Genomic DNA, 27,419 nt, shown 5'->3' on the forward strand with positions numbered 1-27,419 from the left:
CAGCGTTTTGTGTCACCAAGTGGACGGTTGTGACGATTAATATGTTAATTTGTAAAGTTAAAACCGGAAGCTGTAGTGGTTATGATAGCAATCTTGACGCTGCTTGTCACAGCTGGGTTGTTCACTCCTCTCTGCAAATTGAGCAACAGCGGTACGTCGGCAATGAGCAAGTAGCTGCATGGACTTTCTGGAGCCGTACATAATTTAAGGTAAAGTTTTCTCGTTGAAAAGCCTATTGTGGACTAATATCAATGTTTTGCAGCTGTCGTGGTTATTCCGGCGGCTTTTACGCACACAGATTAAACGCAGTACTTTGTAAGTTGAGGGCCGTTATGTGGGTTAAAAGTTATTCATTGTATCGTCTCTCTCTCCGTCGAAGCCGCAGACGAGTGGGAATTTTGTCGTAACCATTAGTTAACGTCAAAATGTACAACTGTGTGTTAACGGAAAATAGCAAAAAACACACAAAATTCTGCGCTTTTTACGCTGGAAATGGCAGCGCGTGATGCGTTTGTCTCGAGGCAGCGGTGAGCGGTGAAACGTGAGCCCGGAGCCCCGCACAGCAGCGTGGTGTTTTCTGGAAGTTTTTCCACTCCTGCGCCTCTGCCAGGCTCCCCGCAAGCCCGACGTGCTGCCAAGTGCCAGGCTGGCGATGCGTTTACGTGCCCGTCCCGTCCCGTCCCCGTCTATACTCCCAGCCTGACGCGCTGTAAACATTTGGCGTTGTGTTGGCGGGAGTCGTGCTGTTCTGCACTTAGATTTCAGGACACCCAAGTGAGGAAAGTGAGGAAAACTCAAGAGGCATTAAAGAAGCTTTTTTGTGTGTTTGACAGCAATAATAATTCTCAATTTACAGTTTAATGAAACAAAGACTCGAAGCTAATTCTCATATATGAGATGCTATAACTTGACCATTTCTTGCAATAAACCATTTCTTAATCGTCATTTCTTATCATGCTGATTAGATAATTGTTTTATTTCTAAATCACATCTGTTAAACCACCTCAGATCACATTTATAACATCATTATATACCTGTAAAAACATCGTGTTGTTACATGTTATTTACATCTGGATATTCTACAAAAACTTGCACATTTATTCATTGAAAGCTCCCTAGTAACATGTAGGTTATTGTGTTATTAGCAGTACATTGACACTTTACTAAAGTTTAAGTTCACTTGACAAACTACAGGAAAATGTGTCAAATTCTTTTGTTTGCCTGGTGTCTTTGCAAACAGACAGCATTTTATTGTTTGTTCATTTTTGCATGTACACACGGGGAGTGTTACTCATGCTAAAAAGGTCTTCCTTGTTTTGAGGGAAAACAGTAGCGTTAAACACGGAACTGAACAAAAGGTGTCAGTATATCATTATACATTGTAATACTTTATTTCTCTCTAGCATGTAGCTGACAGAGCTGAACATTCCAAGCTTGGTTTGTGTCAGTCTGGATCTTTGGCTTACAACAGAACCTTAAAGACTCAAACCCCCCATTAAAAAGGGACAAGGCTCCAAAGGTTAAACAGCTCTAACCCATGACAGAGGAACTTTTATTAACAAAGACCTCTTTCCCCTCTCCATGGACCACTGAAGTGTGTTATTCATTCTACCCGGGAAAATAGACTAGCAGTCTAGTTGGCCCCAGCATCTCGTCTGGTCTCTTCTCTTCTCTTCTCTTCTCTTCTCTTCTCTTCTCTTCTCTTCTCTTCTCTTCTCTTCTCTTCTCTACTCTACCTCTTCTGTACTCTACTCTACTCTACCCTACCCTACCCTACCCTACTCTACTCTACTCTACTCTACTCTACCCTACCCTACTCTACTCTACTCTACTCTACTCTACTCTACTCTACCCTACCCTACCCTACCCTACTCTACTCTACTCTACTCTACTCTACTCTACTCTACTCCAGTCTACTCTACTCTACTCTACTCTATCCTACCCTACCTTACTCTACTCTACTTATTTCTAACCAAATCAAATCTGCGGGTCTGATCTGTGCATATGAAGTTTACAGTCGTTCTCCATTGTTCAAGTTGGGGAGATTCCTGTGGTATGTTGCACTGACAGCATCCAACAGTATGACTGCTTATGAGCATCATTCTGAATGATCAGACCTCACAGCAGTCACATTCTCAGCCTTGCACTGCTATCTATGCAAGGCCCTAGGAGGTCTCTGCACTGCTTTTTGTGGAGCTTATCTGCTGAGTGTGATAGAAAAGCTTTTTCAGCCGGGTTGCTGTGGCTTCACCAGCTGGCTATTCTCTAACTGCTCTTCAACAGTCCTAATTTTCCCCCAAGCCAAGCGCGGGATAATCACCCATCGTCGTGGACACCAAGCTACTTAGGCACACTAAAGGCTTTGCAGTTTGAAGCATTTGTAGGCAGTTTCAGGTGGGGCTGCTTTCTAGGTTGTGTATGTCTGTCTGGCTTTTACACTCAATTCTTGAACATGCTTTTCCAGACAGGTGTTGGATTATGGGGTGGTTGTGGCTTTAGCTACCCCTTCCTATTGGGAAGAGCTCAAAATGGCTTTGCTGGAAGGGTTTTGAGGGTTATGTTTCGCTTAAGCTCTGTGTCCTCTTCAAAGCATTGTGTGCTGCTGTTGCTCTGGTATCGTGTGTAGCCATGAACAGTCACAGGTATGTGATCTGTACAATGGTTTGTCTCTCACATCAGAGAACTGCAGGAGACACCCACTTCAGTGGGAAAGCACTCTTTAGTGGCTCTCATGACAATCATGAGAGCCACTATGTTGTTTTCATGTCTCAGTTTGGTCAATAGGTCAGAATGTTAAACCTATGCTGCGTTCATAGCAAGTCATAGTCAATTGTATGCAGTGTAAAAAACAATATATCATTTATTTTGGTTTTCTTTCGACGGAAATCTTGCCTGTTCTTAAATTGGACCAGTTGCCTTGGGTTACATGTAATCTGAGCTGCTAGCTTTATATTAATGGCTTATTGCCTTTGTCCCAGTGTGAACTCCCATTTAGCCGACTTTCATTTCAAGAATCGGCATGGTGTATTTGTTGTTATTTTTAGGCAAGCAATCAAACAACTTGAGTCTTGAGCATTTACTGCTGAAAGGAATGTATTCTTCAAGCGCTGGTACATGCTGGTAAAAAGTGATCTCATGTGCAGCAGGAGGGGTTAAAGTGGTAATGGCAGAAAAATTGATGGGGAGGAAAGTGTTAGTTGTTTTTTTTCCCTTTCGGCATATTTCTCCCCAGAGAACAGCCATCACCATCCAACCGCAACACAACACCTGCACACAGACGGGGAAAATGGTGCTTGTATTGGAATGCACATTATTGGATCACCATAATTCACTAACAGCAGGGGAAAGGGCCGGAATACTAAGCAACCTGTTGGCTTCCTGGATCGCTCACTGATGGAAAGCAGAGGAGTGCAGGAGTTTTTTCCCAGCTCTCTCTGCAGGCTATAGGGTCAAAGTCCAAACAGCTACCCTGTAATAGAGCTCCACAGCCAGCTGGGGCAGAAGGAAAGGCTGCTAACAGGCCCCCCTAATGGGCCAAATCAAAAATAAGAGATGATCCCATCACCAAGGAATGTCGCCCCGGTGACATGGTTGTCAGTCCGCTTTTTAGAGCTTCTAGAATTATGTCCACTGAATAGTTTTTTTTTTACTTTGTGACGACTAAAGCAAAGGAGGAAATGAATAAAACTGCCGAAATACGCTTCAACAGATTGAACAACATGTTCAAAAGTCATTTGTGGATGAAAGTTGGACTCGTACATGAAGTCATTTTACAGTATGATGGGCATGGCTGAGGTTCAGTCAGGATCAGAGACCTGTTGGGACCGGCCTGGGAACACGGCTCACTTTAATTACGGAGAGAGTGAAGTTATATTCAGTCATCTAGTTATATGTATTCTTTTTAATATCCAGTCTGATTTAAGACAGGAACACTCCTTATTTTCTCCTCAGCCTGCTGTAAAATCGCTCTATAAGTGTAGGGCTGCAGTGGAACAGTTCTCCACTGATTTGTGCTTAGGCTATCTTTAACCTAAGGTGCAGCTTTGTTTTGTCATTTGAACTTGTGCTAGTAATGTGCTCTCATGGTAGCTATGTTTACATGCACAGCTATGGTCCGATATTAAGACTTTTAGACATACCAGGACACAATCACGCCATAATCTAACTAAGGCCTCAGTCAGTCTAAGGGTTTGGCTAAAAGTGGTGGTCCAGGACGATTGGTTAGAAGATCGTTAGTGTACACTGACGTTTAAATTGGTCTATTTCTTATTTAATATTTTATGACACTTTTTGATACCATGTGTGTGGTTTGGCGACAATTTCTGGCATAATCATTTACGTTAGTGAGGAAGCAAGCACTTAATCAATGTCTAGTTTGGATATGTTTCCATGTCCTACAGGTAAATGGGATTATGAATGGATTTATCAACACAGCTCTTGTAAATCATCTTGGTTCGGTCTAGACCACGGGTGGGGAACCTCGGCCCCCCCCCTGGGCCGTAAAAGGCCTGTGAGGCCGTTTGATCACACAAAATATATACTTATACTAATAAGACCTAAATACTTAGACTTAAATAATTTCCAGAGATTGGGATAAAATGGGCGGATGTCTGTCTTTCCGGGCCAAGGTCAGAGTCATTGAAAGCAACAGAGCGTAACTGTCATGGTGTGTCGTACCTGCCATCAGTGATTGACAGGTAGCGGAACATGGGGACGAAGAAACGAAAAGTTGATGTGGAATGTCGTGCTCTCCAAGAAATGGATAAACAACTACTTTTTTTGTGGAAGTGAAAGGCAAGCCTGTGTGCCTAGTTTGTGGGGATGCGCTGGCTGTTATGAAAAAAAGTTACTCCTTCAGGCCTTTGGAGAGAGGTTACCGGACTTGTAAAGCAAACAAAATGAACATGTTTGCAACACCTTTCAATGTGGAACCAGCTGATGTGCCAGATAACCTGCAGCTTGAAATGATTGAGCTGCTTGATTTCTACAAACTGTACCTAGGTGTGGAGGATTTTACTTTTCTGAGGAGACATGCCCTGAAGTTTGCATCACTGTTTGGGGCAACACACCGCTGTGAGCAGTTCTTTTCAAAACTGACTCAGCTCCGCTCAAGACTGACTGACCCAAACCTGGACAACCAGCTGTGAGTAGCATCGTCATCACTGCCACCTGACATCAGACGTCTCACCAAGTCAGTCTGATATCATAATGGTAATAATAATAAGTTAATAATAACATGAAAAAAGGTTCCCCACCCCTGGACAGACTACAGACCTTAGCACGGCTACTTGTGCATGTCAACATAGCTGGCTATCAATGGAATTTAAATGGCTGTATTAAAGGATCAGCGCGCACAACTCTAACAACATGGGTGCTGGATCATTACTTAAGAGATTAAATGATTTATTAAAGATGTCAGGACTCTTCTTCTACCCTATAGTCACGACTACCAATGTTTAATTGATTCCTCCACCAGAGATGCCTAATTAGAATAGTACATTCCTTCCTTTTAAGTGCCTAACTTTAGACTCTTAAAACTGAGGCCCAGATGTTCCCTGCTGGCTCTAGCTCAGTCATTTTTGACAGTATCTGAATTGTTCATAGAAAAGAATCTTCTACCGTACATTTTTGGAAATGTACTAAATAAAAACTACACCCGCCAATGTGAGATATAGTTAACCTTTCTCTCTTTCCCACCTTCCCCTATCTTAATTGAATTTACTGACTTCACTTATTTCTACCCACATGGTTTGAGTGTGTAGGGGCCTGCTTGGTATTGAAAGCAAAATAGCCTTAGGTCCAGCTCTCACAAAAGGCTGGGAACACAGTGCAGCAGTGTAGTAGCGCTTCTCATTAATGAGCACTACTACACAACTGCGGTGGGGCTTTATCAGTTTGTCACGGCTAAACCACAGCTAAGGTCCAGACGAGATGAGTCTGGGCCCCGGAGCAGGGATAACACACACACAGGCCTCTCCTCAGACGTTTTCCCATGGTGATAAGGACTCCAGCCAGATGAAATTCATATACACAACCGCTCTCGCACACACATCTATACACACGTTGGAGACACCCCCAGTATGTGTGTGAAATTTTGCGGCATGTCTAGAACGAGCAAATCTGCTGAGGCATTTATTGTGTGATATTATGAGTGACACTGATAATTTTATACTGAAAGTGACAGGAAAGGCAAAGTCATGGGCACTGAAATGTTAAGAGAGTGATTTAGCCCTCTTTGAAGTTTGGCTCTGAACAGGAAAATGGCATAGTGTAAGACGCCGCCGTATTCTCTTTCATGTAGCAAGCTGAAAGGGATGTTATTGAGTGTTTGAGGGAGACCTTTGATATCTGAGATGCTATGTGCTCTGTGAAAGGATCAAGCTTATGATTTGAGTCAATATGTGTGTGAATGCTTTGATGCCTGTTCCTGCTCGACCATTGTTTCATCACAAATAGTCCATACAGCAGGCTTATGGTCCATGATGTTCCCTACATATAAATATATATACTGCATATATATAAGTAAGAGCATGCTTATGGTCCTACAAATACTGTGCAACAAACACAGCTAATGGAATTGCTGTTTCACCATAGTTGACGCTAAACAGTTCCATCCCTTTGAACTTGTTTAGCCAGTTTGATCTATACCATCTTGTCTGTTTTGAGCAAATCAGCTCGTGTGATTAAAAAGAAGGAAGGGCAGCTTTGCCGTCACCATACGCTCCTTTTGTGTTGTAGACCTGATAATTGATATATCTTGTTTTCCCAGAAGGCCTAGGATCGCCTGTAGCTGACGGTTATGGGCTGGGATTGTAATGTTAGAAAACACTGTTATCAGTTCTGTGTGCTTTGTCTGCGTGTAGACGAGACATTTTATGTGATGAGAATTCCATTGCAGAGCTATTTTGACTTTGGGCAGGATGTTTGTTAAAAGCAGGCTGTCTATGCACGATATGAGGTATCTGTTTGTATTGAGTCACAATGCGTGTCCACTGTGCAGCGGAGGGGAGATTGAGAGAGGGACTACTACTTTGCCCTGATCTTCCACCTTTACCATCTGGTTTGTGTAGCATTTGGCTGAGGCGTTAATCATTGGGACTCGGGGGCCACTTCTGCTCTGACAACAGCTGGATTAGAAAGATGGACTTGTTTTTGTCCAACTGTTCTCCTGTCTGTCTTTGCCCTGCTCTAATGACTCTATCCATGCAGCTGTAAGGTTCACGACCTTGTGTTTCCGGTTTCCTAAACAGCTGGAAGGGCCGCCTACGCACTATTACCCCTCCATCCATACGTCTCTCTTACCTCCTGCGCTTCACACAAACCACCAGGTGACTCAGGACTAAGGTCTAGCCCTTTCACGCGAAAGTTCTTACAAGTGGAGAAGACTGTGAGCTTACATCTACACTACTCTGGATACTTTTGTTAACTCAATATCAATGTTTGAACAAAGAATCTTGTCCCTTCACACCAGAATGAATCACAGCAGGATAGAGCTCTCTCCCTTTCTAGCTTACCTAATGCCTCCAGCAAATGCGATAACAGTAATCTTATAATATCATTGGCGACCTCCAAGTTCGACGTCTCATCCAATATCCTAGCTCAAACCAAGCCACGACTTTTTACCCTATAACCGGTCCATCACAAAATTCATGAGCTCAGATTCACGGATGGACTCTTTCACAGGAATAGGAAGTAGAAAAAAACCGAGCAAGCTAAAATTCCTCCTCTTCATGGCCAGAGAATGAAACGCATGTGTCGAGCCGTCATGTGTGACACTACAATATTAGACACGATTGATCTGAAATGGATCGCAACATCCGGAACACCCCGTGTAGCGTTTTATTGATCAATTCAAGATTTCATAAATGAATTTTCATTATTTATGATGCTGGGGGAGCTGTGACAGATGGTCTTATGTAAGAGAAAGAGGCATTCCTAAGGCTTAAGTGAGGGGTTTTGGTACAGTCACGTTACAGTCTGTACCTCCTGGAGAATCTTAACTCTCAAGCGATCTTAGATATCTCCTTCTGGCCATTTCTTATACCGAGGACACAACTTGTTAAAAGCTATGCGTATGTATAGCAGCTGTATGTTTAAGTATCAGCATCACGTAGTCACTTAAAGGTTAATTTGCTGTGGAAGCTCACAATGAGTGATTGATCCCTCCCTTGCTACCTGATATGTATAATGTGGGTGACATTTAGGCTTTTATTGGACCCCTCCTGCTCCACCAAGAGTAGTGGCTCTTAAACTCTATTTCTGCCACGGCTCTGGATTCTAGGTTTATCAAAGCAGAGAGCAATCTGCTGTATCTTATTATGGGCACGTTGGGTTTGGCCAACACGGGAGCAGGGTTTGTGGAATATGCTACCATGGAATTTAAACACTGGCCTAGCCCAGTGCTGGTGCATCTTTAGCCCGAGCTAAATGCAGTGCAGCACACACAGCTTGCTGGTTTAAGTTCTTTAAAGGGTTGCCGTGATGACAAACGACGCCTAAACAACTGCGAGGGCCCTGTGATTTCAGCAATGTACAAAACACAAGATGGAACCGTGCGTGTCGTGATGTTTCACACAAATAACAGCTGGAACAGTACAGAACAGTACAGCTCTCTCTGTATCTACCCCAGGCTTTCTGACAGATACTGTATGGATAGATAAGACTACTCAACCTTTGCCACACTCACTGAGCTGAACACAGGCTGACAATCCTATCCTATCCTACTACTATAATTGGCTAGAGTGTGTGTGTATATGTTCGTTAATAGCACGTGCACCATTCCTCCAGTCGCCTCCCAAACGTGCCAGAAACATTGTTCAGGGTCCCAGCACACATAGGGGGCTTTTCATTTCATTTATAGTTTTATTTTAATTCTTTATTTGCAGTACCAAACTTAAGTAGTTAGGAGACATGAATGGAACCAGTACCATCAACACCGTAGCAGTTGTTAATGACATCATAACCCCAACCTGGTAATGACATCATAAAGACCTGATGTCAGATGAGGACGTCTCTCAAGTGGAGAACAAGCCTCATTCCTTTCCGAAGAGGAACCATTTGAATGAGAGAGAATGAGTGAGTTGGCTTCTACCGTCCTTAGCCTGTGTTCGCTCATAGCCAATTGCTCTTGTAATATTTAATAATGCTTCAAAGCTCAAGTTGTATTTGTACTGTTAAGACTAGCTGTAAAGCACTTTGTTGAATAGACACCTTTTCATGATATGTTGGGTCCTTAAATTCAATACATTCATTTAAAACATTGGGAGATTTCTGTTCCTTTCCTATTACGGCTACCATACAAGATTGTGCTGTTGTGCTTTGAGTGTGTAATGCATGCCAGGGGGATGATATGTCTTTGCCTACTGTAACAAGTGTTTGTTTTGGGTGTATTGTGATATGTGTACACAAGTTATCTGAACAAAAGCTTGAAAAGGGAAAAGGGTGTTACGTAACTCACAGAGGTACGGCTAAATGGGTGAGGTTGGGCCATTTCTGCAAAATGGGATTTTCAGAATTCTCTTTAATTCCGGACAACCTGCTTATGTTCGAGAGGGGAAATGTTGCCAGCAGCCTTATTGATCTGCTTCTGCGCTACAGGATTGAAGATTCCTTTAAGCCAGCAATAGTCTAATGACTTCCTCGCCCGTCCACCTCCCCAACCCCAAAACCCATTTCAGATCTTCCCCCGCTCAACTTTTTCCCTTCCCTCCCTTTCAACGTTATCAAATTAAAAGCTTTTCTATAGATGCTCGGTCTTGGCCAGCAGGCGTGAGGTACAGACATGGCAGCTAGCCGGGGGTGGTGTGTGTGCGTGCGTGCACTTATGTGTGTATTCATGTACGCGTCTAATCAAATAGGCTTATTGCCGGCTGAGCTGGTGAACCTGGAAAAGGGTTAAAGCGGGCCAGCAGACAGCAGCAGTACGTGCAGGAGTATGAGCTTAACTCACACCGGGGGTGGAGGAGGGGAGGTAAGGGGAGAGCTGCAATGTCCCTGATAGGCAGATGAATATGATATGAGGGGTCAAGGGGTATAATGCAGAACTTTCAGGGAGTGGTTAGAGAAGGGACGGGTGAGTGGTCTGTGGTGTCTGCGGTTGTGAGAAGATAGCAATTCATTCTTTGTTCTCAAACAGCCTGTTGGGCTCTGATTGTACACCACAGATGAGTTAAGGTCTCATGTCAAGATTTTTGTCTTTGGGCTGAGATTTTTTCTCTCAGGCAAGAATATTCAACAGAGGAAACAAAAGAAATAGTCACACAAAAACCAACAGGATTCCTCAAATACTCGCAATTCCCACCTAACAGGCGGAGGCACAGGAGGGGGCGAGGGGTGGGGGTGAGAGGAACACACACAGGAGATGGGCTAAATGAGAGGAGGTAATGTGAAAAGGAGAGGAAGAGTTAGGCTAATGAGCATGAGAGTTGAAGCAAGTGGTGAAGAGGCTGAGTGGGTATGCTCTGCCAGAGGGTTGATTAAGATAAGAAGTGTGAGCCACCTGTGAAGAAATAATTCAACTAAACAAATAATTCAGATCCATTGTGTTCCATCATGTCATTCTGCTTCATCTCTTGTGTTTGTGTTAGAAATGCTTCCATTTGGTCCTTGAGATGAATTTACTCAGTGAATAAGATTAAATGAGTAACATATGTGATAGCAAAGGACTGCTTCTCAACATGTTGTCATTGAGCTTTATCGTTCTTTTGTCTAAGTTGTTTCGTATTTTTCAGAAAATGAAGGAGTAAGAAGTACAGTCGGGTGCAAGATGACACATATTTACATTTCCCAGCATCTTACATCCAAATCTCTGATACTTTCACCCTTATAATTTTAGGAATGTCATCTTGAACCAATGAACTCGATGCTTACTATACTTAATTCAGATTCAGACAGCAGAAAGCACACCTGATCAGGCCTGAATAAGTCATTAGCATTTGCCTTCAGCGTCATTAGGGCCCGCTACCTTGACAATAGGCTTCCAGGGAGCGATAAGCCGGGAGGACGTTATCAGCCGCATTGACTAACAAGAGGCTACAGAGCTGCACTCCATTGTCGCGCTGTTTGTGTAGCTCGGCACGATAACGGTCACCTCCCCGATTCACAGCCTGCGCCAGTCCCGTCGTTTGGATGGCGGTCTAATGGCTTTCTCCTTAGCTCCCCCTCAGCTCATCCTCTGACACATCCACAACACTAATCCTCCACCAGCGCAACCCCACGTTGTCTGCATTCCACTCGTTGTTCCACCAGATAAGTGTGTGTGTGTGTGTGTGTGTGTCAGTGTGTCTCTGTTGGCTTGTCTCCGTGGATCCTCCGTCCTTCTCTTTAGATAAGAACCAACACTAATCTTCCCTTTGCTTCTCTTACGTTGGGGCCTTGCAGAACAGTCACACATGCAAGGACAAAGATGTAGGCAACCATAGTAGATGCTTTACTACACACATACACAAAGGTGATGGTGGCAGAGACGGAAGTAGGCCAGTATGTGTAGTTGAGAAAGTTGTACATGAATACATATTAAAAAATGCTTCACAGTGGATCTCAAGCTTCCAAGTTGCACATGAAATCACTTTGAGCTATATTTGTTAATGCACCGTTGCTCTGCCTTGATTGTCAGCACCCACACAGGGTCAAGGCTGCGTGGATGTACAGATGATATTTAAAACTGTGTGAGTGTTTAAATCCTATGTAAATCATCTTTTATCCTTTTGAATCAGAAATGCGTATCAATGCGTCTGCACACGTCTACGAGTCATCATGATTGGGTTTTTGTCATCACCTTACTAGATTGGCTTCGGAGTTGTCCTAATTAGTTGCAGAGATGGAAAGAGCTCTTCGTATTTTGGCAGAAATAAGACAAGGTCATATCTCCCCTCTCCGGTCTAAAGATCCGTATCAGATCATACAAACCTTCTCACTCCTGAACAGTCCACCGGTGACAAAAAGATGTTTGCGCACCAGAACAGGAGCGGCAGACAGTCGCACCGCCTGCTGGCACGGTCTTTAAAGCGTTAGGTCGGTCACATGATTTGCAGTGAAAGGCGGGGTCAGGGGTCACGGTGACGGATGTGGTCTTAAGATTACAGGCTCGGGGGCGGAGGGGAAGGTCAGCGAGTCAGAGTCACCTTTCATGTGAGCGGAGACGGAACACAAATCAAACACTTAACTTTTTTGCTTTTAAGTGGTGGGGAGTAAACAAGTATGTTGTGTTTATTATCCAGTTACCAGTTAAACACATGGCAACAGCGTGTTTGGAGAATGTTGCTAGAGATCCTCCTCTGCTCATCTGGAGTCCCTGTTAGACACGAATCCCCCCTTCATCACAGCACTTGGACTGTTTTCACACCAGGTTTTTTTTGTTTTTTTGTTTGGAGTTTGAACATGAACAACTCGGGCTTGTTATTCTCTGTGCATACATCAGCACATTTTATCTCCTCTGTTTCCTCGTTAATTATGCAAGAATGCCACCAGAGACGGCGTCACATCACGCACACATTTCTCCCGGAAGAGTAGGGATTGTCTTCGGAACTCGCTCGCAAATCCACAGACCACATTAAGGGAAGGACACAACAACAACAATGTATACAAATGGAAGAAATCTTTACAGTTTATAATGTGTTGTACTGTATTTAAGCTAAACATTCACAACTGAAACCATGTTCTCTTCTCCACTTAGATTTCAACTGGGATGTCAAATGAATTGCAAATGTCCTGTCGCTCTATTATAAAACACTAAACTAAAATAGCTCCCTGAAGGTCAAATTCAATATGTGAAAGAGTCCCATTAGCTCTACAGCACACACTTATGTTTACAGCTTCATCACATATAATTCTTCCTCTCCAAGTGGCAAATCATCCATCACATCAGTTAGCGGTGGAGCTGCATTAGTCCCAATGTGGCTGACCCAAACATCAGGAACCATTCATTTTTAATGCTATGGGACTTTATTGTAACGTATGAATCTGCTGCTGTTAGAGGTTAAACTGTCAAATGATAAGGCTGCAGTTTCGGGCTGACTTTTGCTTTCGTCAATGTGTTGTCATGTGGGCACAACATACTCTGGTTGCAGTATTTTCAGCCGGTTTCTAAATCCCTTGTTGTTAGCGATATTGTAAGGGCGTAAACAGTCGTAGCCTTTGTAAACGAGTCACGCATGTCACACAAAGTCGACATCTGCCGGAGAAGAGACATATTCCATTAAGATTACGATTTATTATTATGAATCTATATCAGAATCGTCAGAATTCGTCAATTAGTCACTTTTCAGCTCTTGCAAAGTTACGAAATGCCCAATGACGTGATGTTATGGCCGTACTGTCACGGTGCTAAAGTGCTGTCGCAGTCCTATTCATTGAGCGTCTCTCCAGTTTAATGTATATGTGTTATTCAGAGAGGCGAGGCTGTGCTGCAGGGAGGCTGTCTTGCATAAAGGCCAGGCTGCTGTACATCCATGTAGACTATCAAGTGAATGTTCACAGACTTAAGAAGTAAACGCCACAGTGCTGCATCTATTCAGCCGGAGTCAAACACACGGCTCGACCCTTTCTGATTCAGACAACGCCCACCCACATCCACACATACACTTTCTATCTATATATCTTACCGTCTATATGAACGCTGCATTAATAAAATAAAGAAGGACCAATTGAAATGGGCTCGATCGCTCAAGTGTGTCACATTACTCTTCTTGGCACAATGTACACAAAGCCCGTTTTGTATTGTAAGAATACCTCTTACAGTCATTATGGCTGATTTGGGGAGGCCTGCGGCTGAATGGGGGCTCGGTAACGGAGCGGTGGGAGAGCCGACATTCCCCCGCTCCCTCCAACCTGACTTGGATCGGACTGTTTAAACACGTAAGGTGACCAGGAGAGCCATTTGTTGTCCAAGTGTGTGTGCATGAGTGTGTGTCTCCGGGGCTGTGGGAAGACGACGAAGGGGCATGACTGGAATATATTGCAGACTCGGAGGTGTCATTAAGCGAGCGGTGGAAGGACTGTGTGGGCTGCCGGTGGGTTTTCTTTGCTCCATCCCTAAAACAGAAGTCTCCCTAAGAGCTCTGTTCTTCTTTGTTCAATCACCATATTTAAAACAAACACGTTTTATAAAAGAATAACTTGAAAGTGAGTAAATGAATTGCTAAACGCCGTGCCACAGTGCTCTGTATTTCACTGCATTACCTCACCGCCCGCCCGCCAGCCAGCCGTGCCTTCATTCCTTCCATTTCTGCCCACTTTTTAGTTTCTACTTTGAGTCGAGACTTAAGCAGCCATTGAAATGACCAAAACCTTGGAATTTGACTTTGTTTTGGGCAAGCGTCCAGACAGACAGACTGCACCACCTTGGAAAAAACAAACCAGATTTCTCTATTCTTGCCATTAGGGGCCCCTTTCAGTTTTTTCCAGTGAGAAAATCTTGACAGGGAGTCAGCTGGGGCGGCAATTGAAAGCATTGAAGCTGATTCAGAATCATAAGAGCATAACCAGTGGTGGGCAGACATGTCAAAAGGTTCCGCTTAGAATGCAGGTCAGTATGAGAAAGACGACCTCAGGGGCTGACGAAGGATAAGGAAGCAAGGGGAGGGGGTATACAGACGCTCACACAATATGGGGGGTTGGGGATTTGTGCGGTAGGGGCACAGGCTGGTCCCCCGATGGGCGTCTTTCAGCGTGGCCCCGACCGGGTGGGAAAAGATACGTGACGGGTGTGAAACGGCCCACGCTCCCTCTCTCCTTCTGACCCAGACCTCTGCTATGCCAACACTTGTCACATTGTCCTTCAGATTACAAGAGCCCGCAACTCTTTAATGGCTAGGCTCAACGTAGAAACGCTCTAGCATAACCGGCGGCATCATTGATTCCGTCCCGTTAATCAGTATTCATCTGATTAGATCATTTACCCGAGCTGTGCTTTTCTCTTGATAATCCCGTGTGTAAGACGACGGCGACATAGATTTTATTAGCAGGGAGAGAGAACAGATGGGAAGCACTGGCAGAGAAATGTCACACCAAATGCAAATATAGAACCTTGTTGTTTGTGTGTGTGTGTGTTGTGGGCTGTTCTGACTGTTCTAGCTCTTCCCCTCTGTTTTGAAGATAAACAGCCTTTTCAGATTGATGAGGAAAATAAGGGAACTTATTTGCAAGTAAAGAGAGCCACAACACGAAGACACATATAGCGGAGAATCTTCAATTATATCACATGAGAAAATGTTGCTTCACCACACACGCCGCATCGCATGTCACAACACTACTTCAATCTGTTAGCCTTAAGGCCGGAGCTGTACCGATCACGCCGGAGCTGACGCCGTTGTGAGCATTTCGCAGTTTGCCGTTGGTGTGTCCAGCAGGTACCCTCTCAAAACTGATCATTGGAATCGTCCAAGATGAAGATGTTTGGTGTTGGTGTGATGGTGGTGTGTACTTAGGTGCTGCAAAGGAGCGATGGCAGCTAAGCGAGTCTTGTTGGAGTTATCGGGGTGAAATGACGCAGCTGAACTTGCTGATGTTTCTTTGTCACTTATCCTGTTCTGTCACAGTGTATGAGTATGGGCCCGTGGCATGATTTCCAATTCAAACCCGTTTCCCCATATCACGTGTGAACAAAACTGTGATTCGTTCTGCCTCCAGCTTTTGTTTTGTTTCCGCACCGATGTTTTGGCTCTCACCTTTCAGTAACCTGTTGAAAATGCCTGGAAGGAGGCCTGGAAGGAAGGCCTGTGACGTCAACCGCAATCAGGTACTGAACAGATAATGACAGGGTAAACCAAGCAAAAGCCTCGGAAGAATCTGCTCCCGCCCACTAATACCGCTCCTATTTATGAGAGGTGAAAGGACCACATGGAGACACTTCTGAGATTAATGGTGTTTTTTGTATCATGAAAGTAAAGCAGCAGAGGGAGGGAGGGAGGGAGGATTCTCTCTTTGACAAACGTTTGCCACGTTGCTCCAGCTGACTCATCCCCTCTGTCTGCCTGTTGTCATCCCTGCTGTTGTTGAGGTAGAACAAGAATACACCAATGCTGCTTTCCCTTCTGACTGTCTCTGACATTTCAAAGCTTCCTGAAAGGTTGAAGCGGCTGAGGTGTGTTTTGCTTTTCCTCGATTCTGTTGAGAGAAAGTAGTCACCGAGGTTTCCTTCAACCTGGGCGCCCCCGGATGGCCAGTTGCCATGATATTGGCTCGGATTAGCCCACACTTTGACCGGCAGCGAACGGTACGTGTCAAATCTGCATTTCTCACAGCTCCTTCTCCTCCTGTCCTTCATCCACAGATCCAGAATGCTGAGAAGACGATGGATCCTCCAGGTCATCTGAGACATTTACTTGCCTTTGCTGCTGTCACACCCCGACGGCCATCTCGTCCCTCTGGGGCACCATCTGCCTCCCCGCGCGCCTTCCGCTGCCCCTGCCCGAATCCTTCACCCCTCCCCTGCCCTCAGTAGCGGCCCATCTCATAGGGGAGGTAAGGCGAGCCAGCCCCCGTAAATATGCCTGGATGGAGGTCTCAGTGGCGTCTCGTCCTGCTGAACTCCCTGACCTGTGGCCTGGAGATCTGCGTGGCAGCTGGGATCACATACGTGCCCCCGCTGCTGCTGGAGGCTGGGGTGGAGGAGCGCTACATGACCATGGTGCTAGGTGAGGAAGATCTGGTTACCGGTACAATGGTATATTCTGTCTATTCGGTGTAGCCTCTCGTCATATTCTCCTATCTGACAATGAAGCTCGAAAAACAAAAGTAGGACCTGCTCTCATTCACTTTCTCAAGGGTGGACAGGGGGAATATGTGGCATTCAACTGTCTCTCCTGGCTCCTTCACTGGCTTGTGGGATTGTTTCTTGTAAATGCTGTGACTCCTTAGTCCCATTTAACTGCTGTAGCTTTTTTATCGTCAGTGTAGCCCTGGTGAAACACCGTCACACCATTACCACACATTAAAGCCATGCCACAAAAAATATAATTAATATGTCATCTTTGTAAAGAGCACAACTGGCAATAAGGTTGTGCTATAAAACAAACTAGGCTGAACACTTTAAGAAATATATCTTTGCAAATTAGTTTAGCAAATTGCAGTAAAATGCAGCAAAAAGTGTGTGTGTGTGTGTGTGTGTGTGTGTGTGTGTGTTCGTAGGAAGTGTGACTGTGCCTCAGGAAGCCCATCTTCTTTCCATTCTGGTCATAAAGACATAATTGAGGCGGTAACACAAATCAGAGGCCAAATCACCTGTTGTGTTGTTATGGTGGTAATCAGGTGCTAATTGGAAGGCAGCAGGAGAGCAAAGTGCCGGAGGACGAGACACAATCTCTCCCACAGGCTGACAGTGCAGCTTGTTGCAACTTTAGATCACACGACATAAAACAAGAACTGGGTAGGATTTCACTTAATGTATCTAAAAGCTGAATAAAGCTTTATATTTTCCTTACACGCATAAAATCACCCTGATGTTTTTACTAAAATGGTATTTGGTAGGTTTGGGTGTTGCGATCGTGTTCACTTGGCCCAGGCAGCTGCCAGACGCTCCTATCAAAGTTAAATTTGACTCATGTAGACTCAACTCTCACCATGTCCTCAAAGGGAGTGTTCCTGATTAGATTTTCATTATGTTATCGCCTTTATCAAAGTATGTTCCTAGATTAGAACGTTGCCGCAAACACTTGCAACCCTTCAATATTCTGGCGACACAAAGCCAAAACTGCTTGAAACTGTAAACACTGTAAACGTCTTGGGTGTCGTTGGAACAAAACTAGAAACATTCCTAGAAAAAAGGTTCCGGAGCCAGCAAGACTCTAGAATGTTCCGTCAGATGTAATAGTAGACACAGGGTCGCCCATTAGTGCCACTGAAAGCCACAGGGGAAAGACAAGTTGGCCAATAGCATAACCCTGCATCTTCCCATTAAAAAGGTATTTTTAACTGCAAAACAGGTTTTACGTATCCATCATTTAGGCAGAATGTGTGACACCCTTCCTCTGCCACGTCATTTAGGAAAATGTTGTTAACAGCGAGGCGTCAGACGATTTTAACACCGCCGCTCGACGCCGAACTTACACATTTCAAAGCTGCTCTGCGGTGTGTTTCAGACTTAACTCATTTACTCCACAATGTAGTTTCTGCTTTATGAAATGGATCTGTGGATTAGATGAATATAAATAGAATTAATCACTATTACACTGAATTCATGTAACTGCAGACGTTCATTACTAGAACGTCTCTCAAAATGTCTCAAATCTAGGAGCTTAATTGTTCTAACATTGTAACACAACATTTCTCTTTTCATCATAACATTCTATAGCTGTGAAGATCAAGATATTCAATTTTTGTTAAGGTTACATTTGACAGTTTTTAATCAAACTCCTCTCAAGGAACGGACTCACCGGCCGGATCAAACGGCTACAATCCTCCTGCATCATCATTCAGTCATTTAGCATAGTCTGTAGCACCGTCACTCCACTTTGGCCCCGGGCTCACATTTCCATACCATTTTTTTTTTTTGCACGTAACGCAATAAATATGTCGGAAATAAAATCCTTCGCAGCATCGATTGCAGCACTATACTCTGGAATTCAGGGGAGAACCCTGAAACGCTGCCTTGTTTTCATTCCCATGCAGTGCGCTGTCTCCAATAGCAGATGCAGACACCACAAACACGGTGGAGAATGTGCAGCTGATGACCACACAAGTCTGGCTCGGTCATAATTCATTCAGCCGAGCATCTGGTTCTGGACAAATTGTGTGTGTTTGGCATTGGGTGTCCTCGACCTTTCAATCTAGGAACATTAAGAGAGACAGACTTTTCTCTTGAAAAACGCCTGTTTAGCACACAAATCAGTGGCATGTGTGTGTGTATTAATACAGTTAGCACCATCCAGATGGTATGTAAAGACTGTAACTAGATTTACATGCATGCCATGTGAACTGTTGCATTGTCCTGCCAGCCCATACAGCATTCACACGGTTTTCAGTAAAGGAATCTATTGTCTTGTGTCTGTGCAGGTGAGAGGCGCCGCTAAACCAAAACTCTCCAAGCAAAATGGCTGAAGCATACAGATGAAAGAATATGTAAACCTGTGCTTTTCCATTCCATTTCCCTAATAGCTACTCGTGATATGATGAAGAATGCTTTCATTGTGGCGTTCCTCCCAAAAAACAACCCCGTCCTGCACTGTGAACCAATCTGGAAATGGGCACCCACGTAATTCTCATCTCTCCGTATTCTAATGGAGGGTGTTACTTGAATGAGGATAGATATTGTGTCTTGGGAGGCTTAAAGCTAATTTCCCTCATGCCCCAGTGTCGGGTTCTCAGATAGCCGCTTTCTATTTTATCTAATAGACATTTGTTGCCCCCTCCCCGCCCCCTCCTCCAGCCAGTGGTGTCCATTACTCATCTTGTTTAGAGTGTATTAAAGGAAGAAAGCGTTTGGTGGAATGGGGGGCGTGTCTCGCCGTATATTTAGTATCGGCATTGTACTTGTGTGTGTGATGTATCGTTTACTGGAGAAGCGGCTATGGAGCGACTGTGTGTGTGTGACACGGCAGCCGTCGTACAGCTGTAGTATATCTGGTGTGTGTGTGTCGTCTTTACCGTCGGTTCTCTCTACTTGTATGTTTCTCTAATTTCTCTGTTCGCCCGTCTTTGCACGTCTTTGCGCATAGTGTGGGTTTTACGATCCCCCAATGTGGCACATGGCTTTATATCTTGATCCACTTGAAGTAAATGAAGGGTTAATGACCTTATTTGCGTTTCAAGTCTCTCATCCTATGTTTTTTAGCATTTTCTTTGCAAAATGGGTTAGGGTTAAAATTTCATTTTCTCCGCCGACTGCAGAGAAACTGACCTTGATCTAGTTTGTGTCAAACAATGCCGGGCAAGTGTCCAAGTTAACCATCCATTCCTGAAATGGTTGAAAAGGCATTTTGTTAGCCTGTGGTCTAATTAGCCTGACTGAAATGTGTGGAGACAGAACAGTGGGTGGGTTTACCTACAGGCAGCCGACCATCTGTAGGAGCCATCACCAGCAGTCTGTGGCAGAGGGACACACACACACACACACACACACACACACACACACACACACACACACACACACAGTATCTCCCCCCCCTATTTCTTTCAGTTCTCTGTGTTGTATTTATTCGAGTACAAAATGTTTTGGCCTTTAAATGTCTTGCTGTCTGTTCTGTTCTGCATCTTCTCCGTCGCCCTCATGACTCCTTGGCTCTGTCCCCAGGTATCGGCCCGGTGTTCGGCTTCCTGTTCACCCCTCTGATCGGCTCAGCCAGCGACCACTGCAGCAGCAGCTACGGCCGGCGGCGGCCTTTTATCTGGCTGCTTTCTCTGGGAGTCCTGCTGGCGCTCTTCATCATTCCCCACGCTGATGTGCTGGCTGCGCGCCTGGCCTGGCCCTTGGGTGGGCGCACCTTCCAGGTTGAGAACATTCATATCTAACAAGAATATCAAGTGCAGTGTGTTGCTTAGAATATTAGGTTCTGCTATCATTACTTCTTATTATCTAATCCAGTCTGTATAATATGCTTTGGTAAACTCTTCCGTTTTGAAGGAGCTGAACTCTGGTGTTGTTGTTGGTTACAGGTGGGCTTCCTTATCCTCGGCGTTGGGCTACTAGACTTTTGTGGCCAAGTGTGCTTCACGCCTCTGGAAGCGCTTTTGTCGGATCTGTATCGGGACGAGGAGGACTGCAGCCAAGCCTTCGCCATGTTCTCCTTCATGGTCAGCCTGGGAGGCTGCATTGGTTACCTGCTTCCTGCCCTGGACTGGAGCCGCGGCCTGCTCTCCGTTTACCTCGGAGGTCAGGCCGAGTGCCTATTCTCCCTCCTGATCCTCATCTTCATCTCCAGTGTGCTCATCACTATGAAGGTGTCCGAGGAGCCGTCGTGCGCCAGCAGCGGCGTAATCGGATCGGGAGCTCTGTTGGAGTCGGGAGCCGGCGCGAAGGAGGCCGGGCAGTGCGGCGTGCCGCGCTCCTGCTGCTACCTGCTGAAGTGCAAGCTGAGGCTGCTGAAGTCTGGGCGCCTGCTGTGTTTGCTGAGAACGTGTGGATCCATGACCCCGGCCATCTACAGGAGCTACTGCTACGTCCCCAGGGTGATGAGGCAGCTGTGCTTGGCTCAGCTCTGCAGCTGGATGGCTGTCATGTCGTTCATGCTCTTCTACACAGACTTTGTGGGTGAGGGCCTGTATGAGGGCGTGCCCAGCGCAACAATGGGAAGTGTGTCCAAGCAAAGATATGATGAAGGTCAGCTGGTTTCCCATTTATTCACTGTATTGAAGAATTTCATGCTTAATGAATTTAGTTTCATTTCTCAGCTGCTGTTTTAAGGAAAGTAATTCCAATTCCATCAAAAAATAGTTTGTTGCCTAATCGCACATTATACAAGAAATGTCCTCCGTGGTACAAGCGAGGCTGTCTGTCCCGCTGCGGTGCCGTCATGTCTTTACCTCCGCCGCCTGCTCACAGTCTTGGCTCCGGGTCCGTCCCCGCTCTGCCGTCTGCTCAGGCACAGCTGGTACTCGCATTCCTTTGGCACAGGTGTGAGACAGAGACGGAGCGTGTGCCTCCTGCATACCTTCCACGCCTCGCTGTGGCAACTAATCCCGCTACAGGAGTATTTGTGATTTCCATTCAAATATAGCCTCAAGTGAGTAAGCTTTGGTTGAGCCAGATGCTCTGAGGCACATCTGTTGCGCCACTGGCAAAGTAGGCTGAGGTCGGGGGATTGAGCTTTCTTTGCTGTACACAATGTGATAGAGCAGTGAGACGGGTATTTGATTCAAAGTAATCAGAAGGGAGGCAGCCGTCTCTCACACACACATCCAGTCTTGGTGCCTAATTCCAGTTTTCCCTCTTATATTCTCTCTTTATCCCTCTTTCTTCCTCTCCCTGTCCCCTGACCTTTTTTCCTCCACCTTTTGTCCTCATCGTCTCCTCCCCCCTCGTCTCTGAATCTCTGTCCCTTCTTTGTTACTCTTTCCTTCTCCTCGTGTCTCCTCTCTCCCCTCATGCCGGACCACAAGGAATGTTGCACTCGCAGAGAATCAAAGTCGGGGGGGAATCGGCTCACAAAGAACACGTTCATTCAAGTCAGACAGACCCAACGCTCCAAAACTCCTCAAGTCTGTCTGAGGTGTGTTTGTTTAATCTAACCCTTCTGCAGATGTTCTCACACCACATTATTCAGTCTGCAGATGATGGGGATGATAACCTACTTTACCTTCCTTTTTGTATCCTCTCCCATTTTGCGATCCACATCTGCCACTTTCCCAGCGTGTTTGTTGTCGGGTTGTGTAGCGTTGTCCCCACTCTCAGTCCTCATTAGCTTTGGTCGTGTTTGTAAAGTGGGCTGAGTACCTTTTTGCTTCACAGCGGCAACGTGATCCACACGCTCCATACTGTGCGGCTGAACTTTTGACCCAGACACGCGCGCGCACACACACAAACACACACAAACACCAAGAGCGAGCTGGGATGGGCTTGAGGGGGGGACTACTCCCAAAGCAGACTACATATTTCTTTCGGGGGAAACATAAATACATTACATAAATAACGTGTAGCGACTTGACTACAATTCCCTTGGCAGCGGGCCAATCCTGGAAACAGTTGTCGGGTTTTGTCCGTTCTGTCAGAATAGGTAAAACACTTCTTTTACATATTCCCCCCTCCAGGCAAAAAAAGGGAAATAGGCAAAGCGTTTGATGGCGAACTCAAACAAATGTGAACGTCTCCCCAACCAGGACCTGTTCTTGTGTTCTGGGGGAGCATTGAGCAAGCGTACGGGATTCAACCTCACCACAGAGGTATTGATGCTGCGCCAAACCACTTTTAGCTTTAGCTGCGGTTGATCGTGCCGCCCATCTTCCAATAGATAGTAACCGGAGAAGAGGTCGATTAGAGTTCACGCAGAATTTGAGGAATTTGGGGACGAAGCTCCGCTGTTAAGTCTTGAGCAAAAGGTTGTAGTAAATGATATTCACGTCTCTTTCAGGCATCCGTATGGGCAGCCTGGGTCTGTTCCTGCAATGTGCTACCTCAACCTTCTTCTCCCTGATCATGAGTCGCTTGGTTCGCCACTTCGGCTCCCGTTGGGTCTACCTGAGCAGCATGGTGAGCTTCACGGTGTCCGCTCTGGTCATCTGCATGTCCAAGAGCGTGGTCCTGGTCACCCTGATGGCGTCTCTCACCGGCTTTGCGTACGCCACGCTGCAGACGCTGCCCTACACACTCACGTGCCACTATCACAAGGAGAAAGATGTAAGTAGGGCAATACATAGGACACGTGGAATAGGTATGTTGGGTTAGATTTGTGATTCGTTTATGTTTTATATCTCGTTTCAGGTCTATATGCCAAAAAAGAAAACCAAAAGCGTGCATAAAAACGGGATCGCAACCAAGCGGGACTCGGTGCTTTTGACTCCGGTGGACGAGGAGGGCGGACTCAACCACAATATGGGGGCAGCCTACGGGAACGCCTTCTTCAGCCAAGACGATTTGGAATACTACCCCGGCCCGCACGGGCAGAACGGCTCGTCTCACGGCCCCGGCAGCACCGAGCAGGAAGACTTGGATTCGGGGTACGAGAAACGCGGCGTGGGCTTGGACTTTGCCATCTTAGACAGCACCTTCCTCCTCTCTCAGGTTTTCCCCACCCTCTTCATGGGCATGATCGTTCAGTTCGCACAGTCGGTGACCGCCTACATCGCCTGCTCCGCCATCTTCGGCGCCGTCGCCATCTACTTAGCCAATCAAATCGTGTTCGACCAGAAGGACCTCAAAAGCTGAGAAGCAGAAGAGAAGGAAGAAGAAGAAGGAGACGAAGAAGACGTGGGAGGGGTGGAATCACGAATAGAAACTCGATCTTTGTGGTTCCATGGGCGGAACTCAACAATGCACTATTGTCCCCATAATGCCTTGCTCTAGTGTGGTTGTTTTTTTTTCTCCAAAGTCGTGCGATGAGGAAGTGTTTGTGTGCGTGTGCGTGTGCGTGTGTGTGTGTGTGTGTGTGTGTGTGTGTGTGTGTGTGTGGCAGTGTGTGTATGAGAGGTCAGGATATGAGAGAAAGTGGAAAACCATGGGAAACATGTCACCCCAGACACGTCAGACACGTCCCCCTGCCAGCTGGATGCTGTTTGCCTTGTCACAGCAGGGGGGCGTCAGACTGTGCTCATCATCCGCGGGGCTCATTGTTACCCAAAGCTATTGAATTCTGTCAAGATCCGACCCTTTTTCTTTTTGAGCTACGTTTTCAAAAACAATGAATCGTCCTTTTACTCAGGTACAAGCAAACAGATTTTACTGTATGACTCATCTCATCCCAGCACACACAGACTCACCTTTGTACAGGTCTCTACACACTCCTTCATGTTGTTATTATGTATGTATGTATAAGTATGGATAGATAATCGGTTCCTGCACCTACCAGCTGGGAAAGTGGGGGGGCTTTTCTCTCTTATTGTGTATTGTAGCAAGGCTGCAGAAGTCCAACAGCAGAACGTATAGCATTATAGAAAAGGGAAGCGACATAAATGCGTGTGTTTCTGGTTACTGTTACAATACAGGAGTTTCGGGTCAAAATACAAGGAAAGGAATGTTTAAATCAAAGGAATAAGCATACAAAAGAGGACCCCTAAACTATTTTCTCAACCTAGAATGGAATAAAAACCCTCACTAGTTAATCTAAAACTTAATCAGTGTGAAATCAGCAGAAACAGCAGCCCTTCTTATTTAAGGCAATCATTTCTTATCTGTATTTCATCACTAGACCTGGCTCGGTCTTCTGGTGAATAAGGAGTGCACACATCCTAATCAGCATAAAGAAGGAGAGGGACAAACATGAGGAGCGGTCGTGACGATAGATGACGTTTCTCACAAAATTATGTCACAAACCGGAAAAATTTGAAGTGGGACTATTTCAATTCTTCATCCAAAATTAACACCACCCTTAATAACTCATGTTTACCCTCATCACAGCCCCGTGTGTGTGTTTCTGTATAGGTGAGACTATGACCCTTGGACATGCACCTGTGGGGGCTCTCAGAATGAAGCTGTTTGCGTTACTCTATTCCCCAATGACAAACTAGTACATTTAGCATCTAGCTGAATGTAAACAAAAAGCATATAAGATGAGACCTGAGAGATCCCTCTTTAAAGCATCCATTCCTGAATTTAAAAAACAGCAGTAAATGCAACACTTGCATCGGATGGGCTGAAGGCCAAGCCTAACTTTGTGTGTGTGTGTGTGTGTGTGTGTGTGTGTGCGTGTGTGCGCGTGTGCGTGTGTGTGTATGAGTTTATTTTAATAGTGAGGCTAAGGAAGAGTAATGCGAGTGTGAAGTTTTTACACACTTTTGACAATGAACCATCTTGACTTTACCCCAATTTAATGCTGTATCATAAAATGTCCGGGGGGCCTCGGGCGAGGCTTTTGAAGTGATGGAGGTGCTGTAAAAAACACACACACAGCAGCACCGGTCCAACTTCCTTCAGCTGAGCATTTTGTGTCTGTGGCTGTGCGTGACTCTCACTCCAGGGGTGATGGATTCGGTTAAGTGGATCCACAGTAAACAGCAGCGGAGGATTTGCGACTGCGTCTTTGTGACGCCACATGCACAAGGAAATATTGTCTGGCAGTAGCAGAAGTGTCAGGAAAAAAAAAAGGTTGTTTTTCCAAGTGCCTCTACACTCTCAACATTTTCGTACATGCGTATTTATTTATTTTTTTGGCTTTCGGTTAAGAAAAGGCGCAATTTAAACTTTGGGCATCTTTCATAGGTGCAAGGGTGAAGGCTGTTTCTGTGAAAAATGTAAGTTATTTGTATAGATGTGGTGTAGAAACATCCTTAAAAGCTATAATTTATTTTTAATATGACCCACTTTCTCCCGTAGCTTTGGTAAGGTCACAGTTTTATCGCCGACGCCTGCTGTCAGCACGGATCACATCAGTTTGCAAATGAGAATTTTGTTTCCGGAAGTTTCCCTGCTTTGGTTATCCATCCGCTGAAACTTCCCTCCTGTGATCTCGGATAGCTTGGTTAGATAACATATTGTAATAGTTGCAGCTGGTGCAAATACAGCCAGAACCTCATGTCATCAATACTGGGTCTTATATAACCACTTCTTTTTTTTTTTTTTAAATCAGAGTTATATTGTATTGTTCAGATTTTACAGGTTAACGTTTAAGGTAGTTTTTAGTAAATGGGTGGTGATGTTTGCAGGCCCGGACTATTGACCAAATGTTCTGTTTGTTTTGTGACAGCAAAGTGCCAATGGTCAAAATGTGTCAAGGCCAGAAATTGTTTTTGTTCTGAGCAGGAATTTGTTTTCATTGCCAGAGGACTTCAGTTTCTCCTGCTGTGTGTTGTTGTTATTAATACATTCAGGCATAACACAACTTCATTTTTTGTTTGTTCATCCTTAAGATTTTGTATAAATATGCAGTTACCAAATAGATTTTCTACAAAATAAAAAGATCTACATTGTGAATGAGATGTAGTCCCTGAGTACATTTATGCAACACTTGAGTGACAGGCCGGGCGGCGATGGAATCAAGCAGGAAACTATTATTACTAGTATAATTATTTAATGTTTACATTATATAATCTAAAGTGCAATGATGCTCTTCATTGGAGTGTGTGTGCTTCAACCTTCAAAGTCCCTTAAACCGCGCAGCGTGGTCTGCAACTGCAAGTGTTTAAAAACGTGTAAATGGCGCCCTCTTTTGGTAATCAAAGAGAACTGCAGTGGAGGTCGAGCCGGCAATTCTTGGCTGACGCATGTGGGCGCGCTGCTGCTGCTGCTCGTGTTATCGGTTACATGGAAACGAGCACAGGCTTCCATGTCGCAGAGCAAGGCATGCCAGCTATGTGTGCCATCTCATGACAGACCCACTCTGCTTCCCACACACACCCCACCCCCCCTCACCAACCCACTGTGGGAAAGAAACGCTTTTCCTGATGCACTAACTTAAAAGAACACGGCACCTTAACACAGAACCGCGCTGTACTGTATAGAGCTGACAGGGAATCCGGTGCCTTGCTCAAGGACACATCAGCAGGGCGGGTGCTTAACACTGGAAGCTTGACCCCTGTTTTTCTTTTTAAGCTTGTGTGATGGAGTCTCTAAACACTAAGAAGCTCTAAAAAAAAGTCTCTGTGATCCAGCATGGAGGTGATTTAACCCCAGATGTGCTTCATGGGGGGAAAGTTCTTAAAGTAAAAAGAAGTGCGGCCAAGAGCTCTGCCATTTCTCTCCGGTGACAAGTGGGACTGTTTTTACACCTTCCTTCTAAATATGGAAGCTGCCTGACAGACATATGACCACCGACCCAATTTGGGAGCAGCCAGAGTGGCCCAACGTCCCACGGCCTCTGAATGCCACCAATAAGGTTTCTCCTCTTCTTATGCGGTGA

General features: G+C 45.3%; 1 protein-coding gene across 1 annotated transcript; it reads left to right on the forward strand.

The window, feature by feature from the left end:
- The first annotated feature begins 118 nt into the window (after nt 1-118).
- LOC142991980 (solute carrier family 45 member 3) lies at nt 119-26,497 on the forward strand. Its single transcript, XM_076142206.1, has 6 exons — nt 119-209; nt 16,271-16,634; nt 20,228-20,424; nt 20,590-21,253; nt 23,001-23,266; nt 23,351-26,497. The coding sequence occupies exons 2-6, from the start codon at nt 16,487-16,489 to the stop codon at nt 23,792-23,794; spliced, it is 1,719 nt and encodes a 572-aa protein (XP_075998321.1). The 5' UTR covers nt 119-209; nt 16,271-16,486; the 3' UTR covers nt 23,795-26,497.
- The last annotated feature ends 922 nt before the right edge of the window (nt 26,498-27,419 follow it).

This window comes from Genypterus blacodes, unplaced genomic scaffold, assembly GCF_046128005.1.
Source record: "Genypterus blacodes isolate CSIRO-AG114 ecotype Tasmania unplaced genomic scaffold, CSIRO-AGI_Gbla_v1 ptg000021l_1, whole genome shotgun sequence".
Taxonomy (NCBI): domain Eukaryota; kingdom Metazoa; phylum Chordata; class Actinopteri; order Ophidiiformes; family Ophidiidae; genus Genypterus; species Genypterus blacodes.